The sequence below is a fragment of the Neopelma chrysocephalum genome, unplaced genomic scaffold (assembly GCF_003984885.1).
Source record: "Neopelma chrysocephalum unplaced genomic scaffold, ASM398488v2 Primary Assembly neopelma1_187, whole genome shotgun sequence".
In the NCBI taxonomy this organism is placed as follows: Eukaryota; Metazoa; Chordata; class Aves; order Passeriformes; family Pipridae; genus Neopelma; species Neopelma chrysocephalum.
The window spans coordinates 66,261-78,990 of record NW_020897849.1 but is presented as its reverse complement, the minus strand read 5'-3'; the positions used below and the strand labels follow the sequence as shown (position 1 = coordinate 78,990).

At 47.8% G+C, this 12,730-nt stretch overlaps 1 protein-coding gene across 1 annotated transcript in view; it reads left to right on the top strand.

Annotated features, from left to right (window-relative positions):
• Window positions 1-11,115: 11,115 nt before the first annotated feature.
• Window positions 11,116-12,730, top strand: part of LRGUK (leucine rich repeats and guanylate kinase domain containing) — a 35,690-nt gene continuing 34,075 nt past the window's right edge. The window contains exon 1 of the mRNA XM_027702472.1: window positions 11,116-11,451. Coding sequence (XP_027558273.1) covers window positions 11,266-11,451 — 186 coding nt within the window. The 5' untranslated portion in view covers window positions 11,116-11,265. The remainder of the gene's footprint in view (window positions 11,452-12,730) is intronic.

Here is a 12,730-nt window from a genome sequence, read left to right as displayed (position 1 = left end):
GAGGCTCCTCTGCTCTGTCTGGGTTGTAACAACTGTGGGTTCGTGGTGATTAAAAGGTTCCTTTCCAGGTCCGAATTCACGGTGTTCTCCAAGGTTCCATCAGCATGGAAATGATCCGAATCATTCAACTCCAGTCCTCAAGGAGCTTCTCAACATCCATGAATTCAGGCTGAGCTGCTGTGGCCTCATCTCAGACTTTTTATTCCTGAGTTCAGACTGAGCTCCTGTGGCCTAATTCCAACTGGGTTTTACTCCTGAATTCAGGCTGAGCTGCTTGGCCTAATTCAGACTGGGTTTTACTCCTGAATTTAGTCTGGGTTGCTGTGGCCTAATGTCAGACTGGATTTTATTCCTGAATTCAGACTGAGTTTCTGGGGCCTCATGTCAGACTGGGTTTTATTCCTAAATTCAGACTGGGTTTTATTCCTGAATTCAGACTGAGTTTCTGGGGCCTCATGTCAGACTGGGTTTTATTCCTGAACTCAGACTGAGCTGCTGTGGCCTAATGTCAGACTGGGTTTTATTCCTAAATTCAGACTGGGTTTTATTCCTAAATTCAGACTGGGTTTTATTCCTGAATTCTCACTGGGTTTTATTCCTGAATTCAGACTGAGCTGCTGTGGCCTCATGTCAGACTGGGTTTTATTCCTGAATTCAGACTGGGTTTTACTCCTGAATTCAGACTGAGCTGCTGTGGCCTAATGTCAGACTGGGTTTTATTTATTTTACGAGGGAAAAATTCCCTTGCAAAGGGTCTGGGCTGTGTGTCGGTGTTTGTTTCAAATCTAAGAGGGGAGGGAGTGGGGGTGGGAGGGAACATTTTGGGAACATTCCTATTCCTGAAGCTGTTGCTGTGGGCAGAGCCAAGCTGTTCCTGTTCATAGTAAACAACTCTCTCAGACACCCCACTGCTGATCCGCTCCCAGTGTCCACACACACCCCTAAACATCCATCTGGAGCCACTGTTGGGGTCCTTCTTGAAGAAGAAGGTGGTGCTGACACACCAGAGATTCTGAGGAGGTGTTTGGAAAGTCCCCTGAGAGCACATGGTGCCCCTCAGGTGTCTGTGTGATCCTGTTCTCTCCACACAGCAGCCACCACCCTTTTTGGGTCTCATGGATGTCCCTCATGTCCCTCATGGTCTTGGGCACATTTGGCAGGCTCTGGCTGTCCTGGATTTATCAGTTCTTATGGATGGAACAGAAGCACAAATGTCCTGAGAGCATCAACCCTTGGGAGACTTTCTGCCACTGCCCTGCCAGCATTTACTTTTCCTTTCCTCAGCACTTTGTTGCCTGGTAACTATTTCCCCATCCCAACCTGTGGAACTCAGTCACACAGATGAGGGATTTATAACACATTCCCAGCGGAGGATGGTTTTCCAAAGGGAACAAACCACATGAAGTTGCTGCAAACTCTGCACTGACCCAAGAACCCCCTTTGTCTTGGATCTGAGCACAACACACCCCACTTCTGTCCTGAAGGGACCCAATCCTCAGTGTGGGACCTTCCTACAAGACCACAGAGAACATCTCTGGTTCTCCCTCCGGCTCTGGGAACAACAGCAGGAGGACGTGGAGCTGCTGGAAAGAGTCCAGAGGAGGCTCCAGAGCTGCTCCCAGGGCTGGATCCCTCTGCTCTGGAGCCAGGCTGGGAATGTTCCCCTGGAGAAGAGAAGGCTCCAGGGAGAGCTGAGAGCTCCTTCCGGGGCCTAAAGGGGCTCCAGGAGAGCTGGAGAGGGACTGAGGACAAGACATGGAGGGAGAGGACACAGGGAATGGCTTCCCAGTGCCAGAGAGCAGGGTCAGGTGGGATATTGGGAAGGAATTGCTGTCTGGGAGGGTGGGGAGGGGCTGGAATGGATTTCCCAGAGAAGCTGTGGCTGCCCCTGGACCCTTGGAAGTGTCCAAGGCCAGGTTGGACAGGCCTTGGAGCAACCTGGGATAGCGGAAGGTGTCCCTGCCCATGGCAGGAGAGTTGGAACAAGATGGTCTTGAAGGTCCCTTCCAACCCAAACCGTTCCATGATTCCATTATTCTATTCCTTGCCTAGGAGTGCTTTTGCTGTCCTGACATGACCCTGCAGGACACCCCAGAGATTTGGGGTCGTAAATCCACGTGAAACACTTGTCACCGTGCCAAGGCTCAGAGAGGAGTCATGACATGGAAGTGCTCCTTTGGTGCTTCAAGAGACAAGGAAACACTTCTCCACCCCACAAACCGGAATATTTTCATGGGGGGGCTGTAAAAGTTCATGAGGGTTTCACTATTTCCCCTTTACAGCCTCATAATCTTTACGGGGTTTTAATTATCCCGTGGTTTTGAAGCCTCCAGAAGTGGAAGGTGAAGCAAATTGCTGTGATTCCTTTCATGGTGGAGTGTCAGTCACCAGCTCATCCTCTCCTGGGGGTCTCCTCCCTCCATATCCTCTGGATTAAGGATGATATAAACCTGCCTGACTGGCATGGATAGATAGAATAGATAGGAATGGATGGATGGATGAAGGGATGGATGGATGGAGAAACCCTCCAGGGATATCACGGTGTGGATCCCCCCAACCTCATCCTCTGCCCTCCATTCAGAGACAGCTCCACCTGGAACAGATTCCTGAGCCTCTTTCTGCCTCTTATTGGCTGCGTTTTATTTTATTCATAATTGCAAATCCCATTTGGAATGTGGTGATGGCAGTAAAAGGGAGGGCACTCAGACAGGGAGAGGTGCCAAGGGGAAATTAGCATTGCAGGAATGTCGATTCTACTGCTCTCACAGACAAGCTGGGAGCATTTTTTTGGGAGGAAAAGGGTCATTTGATGGAGCTGAGACTTGGAGAAGTCACCCAAACATCCATTCTATTGCTCACAAACGAGCAGGGAGATTTTTTGGGGTGAAAAGAGAGTCATTTTACTGAGTTGAGATGTGGAAAAGTCACTCAAATGACTACTTGTACTCTAATCTTTAGTCCTGGGGGTTAATTCCCATTGGGGCACTGGAGCCCTGTCCATCCCTGCAAACCCTGCAGGCCACAAAGCTGCCCGTGCTCAGATCTCAGGAATTTATAACCCAAGGATTCATCCCACTACACTTGAAATTCCCACAGGAATTTTATCCCAGTAGCAACTGGAACCTGAGGCGTGTGTGGGCAGAGCAGGGGAGGTTCTACCCTGAGGGGTTTTGTGCTCCAACATCCATGAGGGATGAGAAACCCCAAAGGAAAATGCAGGGAAGTCAAATATTGCTCTCCAGGCACCCATCCCTGGTGTATTCACCCCATTCTTTCATCACAGGCCAAAACCATGTTGTCAATCCGAGCCGTGCCCTGCAGATCACGTTCGAACGGGGGATGTGCTCAGAAATGAGGCATTTTACTTCATTTTCCCTTCTTTCCTTTGCTGATTGGATCTAACAAGTGAGCCAGGAGCGGGGGGGAGAAAAAAAAAATGAAGTGGCCACAACCAGCATGTAATCATTAAATTTGCTCTTGGATGACCTGTGTGAAAATCAGCAGCAGCGATTTATTGGGAAGTTTGTTGCACTGCTGTTCATTATTTACTCTGTTAAGCTCAGGCACGGCGGCAATCAGGGGAGAAAATTGGACTGTTAGGGCCTTGGACTTCGGTGTTTGTTGTTTCCTCTGCTGAGCTGCAGCGTGAAATGTGTATTTTGGCACAGACAAATCCCCCCTCGGGCTGCTGCAGCTCCTCTGAGGGCGCCCGGGCACTGAGAGGTGAAAAGCAGGGATGGGGGGAAGGAGGAAGGAACACAAAGCAGCCTGGATGCTGCCCCTGGTGTCGAGCGTTTCCAAAGGCCTGTGGTGACTGAAATTAGTGTCGTGGTTGTTTTTCATGCCTCTGTCCCCCAGCTGAGGCAGAGCTGCTGCTCTTGCTCCTGGCTAAGTCCCCTCCATCGCTGGGCTCTGACAAGCGCGGGGAGCCCAGGCCTAAGTTGGGTAGTACAGGGACTAAAGGGAGAGACCTGGGCCTAAGAAGGTCTGGGCACAGACCTGGGGCAGTGCCCATCCCTGTGCTGGGCACTGGGGAGGCCCCCCTGGAATCCTGGGGGCAGTTCTGGGCCCCTCAGACAGGAGAGACATGGAGGGGCTGGAGCGTGTGCAGGGAAGGGAAGGGAGCTGGGAAGGGGCTGGAGAATTCCTGAGGGAGCTGGGGGGGCTCAGCCTGGAGCAAAGGAGGCTCAGGGGGGACCTTCTGGCTCTGCAAGTCCCTGACAGGAGGGGGGAGCCGGGGAGGGGGTCGGGCTCTGCTCCCAGGGAACAAGGGACAGGAGGAGAGGGAACGGCCTCAAGCTGTGCCAGGGGAGGGTCAGGTTGGACATGAGGAGGAATTTCCTCATGGAAAGGGTGGTCAGGCCTTGGCAGGGGCTGTCCAGGGAGGTGGTGGAGTGCCCATCCCTGGAGGTGCCCAAGGAAGGCCTGGCCGTGGCACTCAGTGCTCTGGGCTGGGGGACAAGGTGGGGCACAGGGCACAGGGTGGATCCATGGGCTGGGAGGGCTTTTCCAACCTCAGTGATCCTGGGATTCTGGGATTCTGTGATTCTCTGAACCATGGAGAGTGGAAAAGTGGTCTTTGTACTTCAAGGATTTCACCTAAAGCTACTTATTTTCCAACCTGCAACATTTCCACACCTTGGGCCAGGGGAGGGTCAGGCTGGACATCAGGAGGAGTTTCCTCATGGAAAGGGTGTTCAGGCCTTGGCAGGGGCTTCCCAGGGAGGTGGTGGGAATCCCGTTTACCACCTTCCTAAGGGGACAACAGGACAGGACAAGAGGGAACGGCCTCAAGCTGTGCCAGGGGAGGGGCAGGCTGGCCATGAGGAGGAATTTGTTGCTGGAAAGGGTGATCAGGCATTGGAAAGGGCTGCCCAGGGTGGGTGGTGGAGTCCCCATCCCTGGAGGGATTTCAAATCCCTGTGGATGTGGCACTTGGGGACACAGGACAGTGGTGACCTCGGCAGCGCTGGGTTAATGGTTGGACTCCATGATCTTACAGGGCTTTCCCAACCTAAATGTCTCTGTGATGCCCCAAGCCCCTCTTGACCCCTCATCCAAGGTTTTTAAGCCCCTTGCTTTGCTCGTGGCACACACACTCCTCCCACACAGCTCCCCACGGAAAAGCTCAGGGAGCTTCAGCAAGAAACACGAGAAGATCCAGGGGAAAGGAGCAAACCCAACCCGTTGGCTGCAGGATTTAAGGAGCTTGGATGTGCTCCCAGCAGGTTGAACACCGGGAACACAGCCCTGGGAATAAACTGAAGGGAAGGTGTCAAATAAACTCTCACCTCTGCCCCGCCACCATGAAAATTAGACACGCAGAGCTGGGTTAAATGTGATTTAAGCTTGATTTACACCTCATTTATCTTCCTCTTCAGGAGAACCAAGGCAGCATTTGGGGTTTCCCCTTCCTCCCCACACCCAGCTGGGTCCTTTTATTGCTTCTTGGTGAGTCAGCAAGTGAGTTTGTGGGGGGGTTTTACAGGAGCAGTGCCCATAAATATGCTTTGCACGTGGCACATATTCAGGAGCTGATTGTTTTTATAATTGAATAGTAAATCAATGTATTTAAGGCCAGTTTGCTTTTAGCACTCCTCTGAGTATGAAATGCTCCCTCTGTCGATAGAGGGGAGGCTTTATTAGGATAATAAGTGCTTGATTTAGAGCCTCACTTCTGGTTTTCAGGGTTATTTTTAATGGCCACTTCGGCGTTTGCTGTTCCAGGGACAGGAGAATCTGGGGAACATTCCACACCACGGCCAAGCACTGTTTGAAATGTGCCATGAGACCAAACATCTGGGTAAACATTTCACCCTCTGTGCCACATCAGCCCCTTCACCAATGACAAGAACAACAGATTAATGAGTTCATTAGTTCATTAATGAATTCCTTAGCACAGCTGGAGTTGCTTCTCACTTGCCTGTGCTGCTCCATCCCCTTCTTTAAGCTTTTAGCTGGAGAAAATGAGAGCAGTGGGGGCTCTTTTAGACACATTTTTGGGGCTGAGTCCACCCCAAACCACTGAACTTCGCTGATCCAAGCTGGCCATGGGGTGGGCTGCCCTTTCTCCCACCCTCCTGGGTACCAGCCATCCTCCTCCTCCTGACTGAACGTTGGCCTAGAAGGTTTATCTCTCCTTGGTGCATCCAGAAATCCTCCTTCTTCCAGGAAGAGCCAGAATGTGTCAGGTGAGGCTGGGAATAACTGAGCTGGTGCTCAGGAATCACTCAGAAGAGCAGCCTGGGCTACTCTAAAAGTCCCTCTTTCCAGGTCCTCCAACATTCCTGGCCAACCTTGTTTTCCAGAGTGATGATAGGAACAATAAATAAGAAAACCAAGGGGATATGGTAACATTTTGGGGGGTGTGAACACCAAAATCTTCCAGGAAATTGTGCCCATTAAGACCATGGAAAAGCTGAGACTAAAACTGGGAGCACAGAGGGTGGAAGACAAGGAGAGGGAAGTGCACAAATCATTGAGAAAGCTTAAAACCCAACGTGGATCTTGGAGGGAGACGGACAGACAGCTGTCAGCCCTTTGGGATGGCCTTGCTTAGGAGTTTATGGAGGAAAAAAGCTCAATTTTCCATCCTTTCTGCCAAGGAAGAGAACATATCCTGGGTAATCCCCGGCTGGATGTGACGAGGTGACGTTTCCCAACTATTCCCAAAATTCCTGTTGCCACAGAGGCTTTTTTGTTTCTTCTTCTCTTTTTAACGGCCCTGTTCAGGACCAATCTGTCTCTGGCCCCAAATCCATGAGGCTGATTTCCCTCCGGTTGCCATCCCTCGTTGGAGAGGGGTCTCCAAGGAGCCACTTCATCTCAGAGCCAAGCCAAACAGATGGGGTGGGGAGGGGAGACAGGGAGAGAGGAAAAGTGCATTTCTGAGGTTTTAATAATCCCTTCTCCTGCCTGAATCCCGGTGGAAGGGCGGGCGTTTTCCAGATGGTAGCAAATAAACTCTGGGACGCTTCCACGCCGAGAACTCATTAGCCCGGCTGGCCCCGCTCCAAGCTCCGTGGCAATCCATGTAAACCTCAGTTGGAGCTGCCCTTTCCCTGTCATCTGTTCCCAGGAAACCTCCAGCCCTGTCTCACAAGGACAAGCTGCCCGGCGAGATATTAATTTGATTACGTGTGCGGCCTTTGCCTCTCGGAGGGACCGGGAGCTCGGGGAAGCATCTTCCCAAAAAACCCGCTGCGTGCGAATCCGAAGCTTCTCAGCTGCCTTCCCGACATCCATCTGCCCTCCGTGCTTTTTGATGTGAACATGTCCACGTGGAGCCTGGGTGATGCCAATTATTTGCCCCAAAAGGCGCTGATAAACTGCTCAAAGGTTTTTTTTTAGTCTATAAGCAGGAGGTATTTTTTTATTACGACGTCGGGAAGCAGCCAGGTCTCCCCGGACAAAACTGCTTCGTCCTAGCAACTCACAGTCGGACTTTTTACACAATTTTTGGCAAGCAATTGCATCATACAATATGAATATTCATAATATTGCAACGTACATTTTAATATTCATAACAGGTGGAGTTTAGGCGGAGTTAGAGGTGTGGTCTTCAATTTGGGGAGAATCTGGGAGGGTCGTTCCTGTTCTTCAGCCTCATGAGCCCCCGGCCCTCCTCCCATCATCATCATGAACTTTGTGAACTTTCCTACTTTGGCTACCTTTCGAGCTTATTTGGCGGAGGTTCCTGATATCTTGGCAAGGATACCTGGGTTTTGGCTCATCTTCTTTCCTTATCATCCTTTGTTTTCATTCTATATGCCTATTTTAGCTTCTTAGTTCCTTCTGTTTTCCTGAGTACATATGCTTCTGTTCTTTCGTGTCAGTGTGCCCTGCATACCTTAATGAATTATTGCCTCCTCTGTTTCTAAGACCAAGTTCTCTGTGCTTTTGCTTAGGGCTTGCTTTCTAAATTAACTTTCTAATTTTCGTATTGCTATATAACATTTGCTCTCTAGGCCTTGCCTGGCTTCACTCTAAAACCTCACAGATTTTCCATATCACAAAGTTTTCCCAGCTGGCAGAGTTCTCAAATCCCTCTGACAAGCCCCAGCTAAAGGCAGATGTTTCCACAACTCCCCTAGGTGAAAAGTGTCCCGTCTCCTGCGGGCTTAACCCAATCGCCCCTTGTTTTAAAATGTGGGAAGCAGAGTAAGGAAACCCCACTGTGGCACCCTCAGGAGCGTGGTGGGGCCAGGCAGCGCTTTTTGGGATGCCAGGATGGCACGTGGTGGCCAACAGCCACATTCTGTGGTGCCAGGGAGCCCCAGCACTGGAGGGAAGCAGGGGATGGATGATAATCCTGCAGCCACGGAGCTCAGGGTTCCCCTCAGAAAGTGGCTTTCTCCGTTTGCAGAAGGTGAAACCTGTTGATGGAGAGTACAAACCACATGGATTTGGGAAGGAGAATATCCCAAATAACATGAAAGCTTGGAGCAGCCACAGCAGCAAGAGCAGCTCCTGCTTGGCTTCGTAGCTCTGCCGAGTCGGGAATTGTTCTCCTAGGTCACAACAAATTCCAAAACATACTCCCAGAGAGGATCCCTCCTTCCCTTTCAGGATCTTCTGTCCTTCCCTGAGCTTTCCCAGCCTTTCCTTTTGCTGCCCATCCCTAACCAGAACCCTGGACACGCAGCAGCTGGAGAAGAGCCTCGTGTGCCGAGGCTGTGGGAGGAGGGACGAGGTGCTCAGTCAGGAATAAATCCCAGGAAGGTTTTTAACATTTATGGCCAGTGAGATAATGAAGGAAGGTCATCTGGGGGAGCTCAATTGCAGTTCTCATAATGTTTCCCTGAAGCACAGAGATAAAAGTCAATGGGTGACGTCCATTAGGGAGCTTTTATATCTTTTTTTTTCATTTTTTTTCAGCAATTCGGAGATGGGCGTCGCTTTGTGAGCACAGAGAAGGCAATTATGGGATGTTTAAACCCAGAATTACAGCACTCAAGGCTCACATGACTGTCACAACCCATACTGGAGATCCACTCTTCCCGACCTGAAATTGTTTTATCCTATGGAGCAACGCTCTTCCCGTGTTTATCTCTGCATTTGGAGACACCCTGACACATCTTCTCCTCCTCCCCTCCTTTATTTTCTGGCTTTACCTTCTCATTTTACCCCGTTCTGCAGCAGATGATAGACTCAAAAACTCAAATACCTTTAGCATCTTTATTTCATACTTCTATTAAAAGCAGACTGATGTCTGCAAGATACATGTGATAAATAAAACCAGGACAACAAGCAAAGATATCTCAAAACTGTAATTTTACTTCCCCCCCCCGCTGTGACAGTCTCATCTCTTATTATTTCCCAAATATTTCCGGCAAAATGAAAATTTAGATATTTTTTTTTCCCCCGCTGGTTCTGAAATTGTACTTTTTTTCCTAAGGACACACATTCCTCCCTCCTTTGAAAGCGCCCCAGGCCCTCACTCCTGCAGATGGCTGTGATTCCCACCAGAAATGATGGATGGCACCAGTCCTCCCAGACCAAAAAAAATAGGAAAACCAAGGTAATGGTGCCCTGAAGGTTATTTGATTATCAAAGGAGTCAATAATTGTCGTTGTTAAGGATATAGAAATTTGGGAGAAATTTGATTTCCAGCTGATTCTCAGAGATCGGAATTAATTCTGATTATAAAATTATAAAATTAATTCAGCACTAGAAGTGTGGTCAGGTCCAAGAAGAACTCGTGCAATCACAAATAGCACAATTTATAATCTTATAAGTGTTAAAAAAAGTGTGGATGTGGCACTTGGGGATGTGCTTTAGTGGTGGACTTGATGGTTCTGGGTTACTGGTTGGACTCAGTGATCTTGGAGGTGTTTTCCAACCTAAATGATTCTATAATTTTATATATAATTATTTATATAATTATGATGCTGTAGGTAGGTCTGGCCAAGTTCAATAAGAACTTTTGTGACCCAGAGTCACAAATAATGCAATTTATTGGAGCAACAGGAAAGCAAGTTCAGGATTGCCAGTGATAAATGATAATGACAGCGTCTTGATAATACTTGTTGTGACAGAAAACACAGAAACAGAGATCTATTAGTGCTAAATATATAAATATATATATAAATTTAAAGTTCCTGGGGCTGCTCCAGTGCTTTGGAGGCACAGAGCTCCCTTCAAGGAAGGAGGAGAGACATGGTGGTCAACAGATTCAAAAAAAAAGAGGTGTTTTCTCCTTCAAATTTTTGCCTTTAAATCCCCTTTTTATCCCATTTTTGGCCCTTCCCAATGGAATGGAACAATCACAGGTGGGATTTTGGTGACTGTGGTCATACATGGAGGGCGTCATGTCCTCTTTTCATTTTAATCCTTAGGGATTAAATTTGAATTTAAACCCCTCAAATATGACCCCTCAAAACATGAGGGTCTCAGTTACTTTCTAGTTGACCAAAAATGTAGAATAAACACTTTGCTCCCCATGCAGGTATTGAGGTGGCAGTAAAGGCTCTGTGACCTTTGCCAGAGGGTCTTGGTGAGCATCTTTATCTCCCTAAAGTGACAAGTTCACTTTATATCTCTCTATATATTTATATATTTATATATAAACAAGGTTTGTTTTATATATAGATATATAAAATATATGGTATTTTATGATATATGACATTTTATGACATATGATATATGATATTTTATATTTAATATAATGATAACATAACTATAATATAATATAAATATACAATGTAAATATACAATATTTTATATTATATAAATAACTATTTTTATATGGTATAAAATATTTTATATTTTATATTTTATATAAATAGATAGATATTTTATATTATAAAATATCTATTTTTATATAATATAAAAGATCTTATGTTTTATACAAACATAATATATATTAAAATATATTTTTATATATATAATGTAAATATATACATATATATATATATATATATATTTATATATAAACCCCAAGGTTTGTTCTGCACTGTGAAGGGGAGAGGGGAGTGAGGCCAATGGCTGCCTCAGGGAGCTGGACTACAACTCCCAAGATGCTCCGCAGCCCGGTGGACACGGCGAGGCTGCGCCATGCTCAGAACTACAACTCCCATGGTGCATCGCTGCACGCTCTGCGTTTCTATTGGCTGGTTGGGTGGCTGGCGCGCATGCCTTGAGGGGAAGCGGCTCTTCCCCGTCTCCATGGCAACGAGACAGTAAACAAGATGGCGGCGCCCAGATCTGAGTAGGGACGGGACCGATAGCGCGGCCCCTCCGCCCCCTCTTTTCTTATCACAGCTCATGGCGGGGGGCGAGGAGAACGGCCGAGAGGGTAGCCGCGAGGAGCGTCTTTCCCCTTCTCGTGAGCCCCCGCAGCAGCTCGCTCAGGGACGCCCCGAGGAGCAGCCCCAGCTCAGCCCGCCTGGCCAGGAGGACCACGAGGAGGAGGAGGAGGGCGAAGGGGAAGAGGAGTCACAGCGCTCAGAGGTTCAGCTCGGGGCTGCCCAGCTGTCTGGGGAGGGGGGTGTTCGTGAGGGACCAGCGATTTCCCTCCTCATCACTCGGTGGAGATTTGAGGGAAAGAAGGGGGAGTGAGTGGATTGTGTCCTCTCGCCTCTCATTTCTACCTTTTTTAGGGTCTCGTGGTGTCCAAGGTACTCCTGGTTTGCCCTCCCTCCCTTTCCTTTCATAGAATCATTTAGATTGGAAAAGACTTCTAAAATAATCCAGTTCTAACCATTAACTCAGCATTACCAAGTCTCCTTGGTATACAAAGATTAAGGATAAGCTGGCCCATGTATGGCCAAATTACCCCCCTTTTCCTGTTCAAATTCCCAGCCCTGAAATTCACTCAGCCTCTGAACTCAAGTGAATTTTTAATCCCTCCTCTGCTGGGCTCTAAATGCCCACAGCAACATCATATTTCACCTATAAATATATGATAAATGCTTCTCCCCACTACTGTAACGTGGAGATGCTGTAATTTACATGATCACATTATATATCTTGAATTTAGATGATCACATTATTTATCTTGCTCCCCAACAATTAGCAATTGTTGTGTGGCTCCTCCAGGCTTTTAGGAATTTCAAAAACCATTGGCTTATTTTCTCATTAAACCTGCACAGAGGCTCCTTAGTGCCAGCTGTCAAAATGCCTTTTTGGCAAACATTTCTCTCCCAAGAGCAGCAGTGGCTGCTCATGCTGAACACATTTATAAGGCTTCCATAATCTGCATATTGGGGTGCAGCACTGGGGTTGTGTTGGTGCTGATTTGGTGGGATGTTAATGGGAATTTCGTGGCTCAGCATCTCTAGGAATGGGGTCTGTGTAGGGCTCTGTTTAAACCAGGAGGTAAAAAAATAAAAATCCCCACAGAAAACCTGCTGGAGCTTTTTAAATGTATAGAACTGATAAATAGCATGTTTCTGTTTCACAGGATTTGGGCTGCATTCCTCATTTTTCCTGGTTTTTAGTGCCTTAGGGTACTCAGCATCTCTGGGAATGGGGCCTGTGTAGAGATGTGTGTTAAACCCATGAGGTAAAAAAGTAAAAATCCCCACAGAAAACCTGCTGAACCTTTTTAAATGTATAGAACTGATAAAGAGCAGGTTTTTATTTAATTTTTTGGGGGGTTGTATTCCTCATTTTTCCTGGTTTTAGTGCCTTAGGATACTCAACATCTCTGGGAATGGGGCTTGTGTAGAGATGTGTGTTTGACCCATGAGGTAAAAAAGTAAAAATCCCCACAGAAAACCTGCTGGAC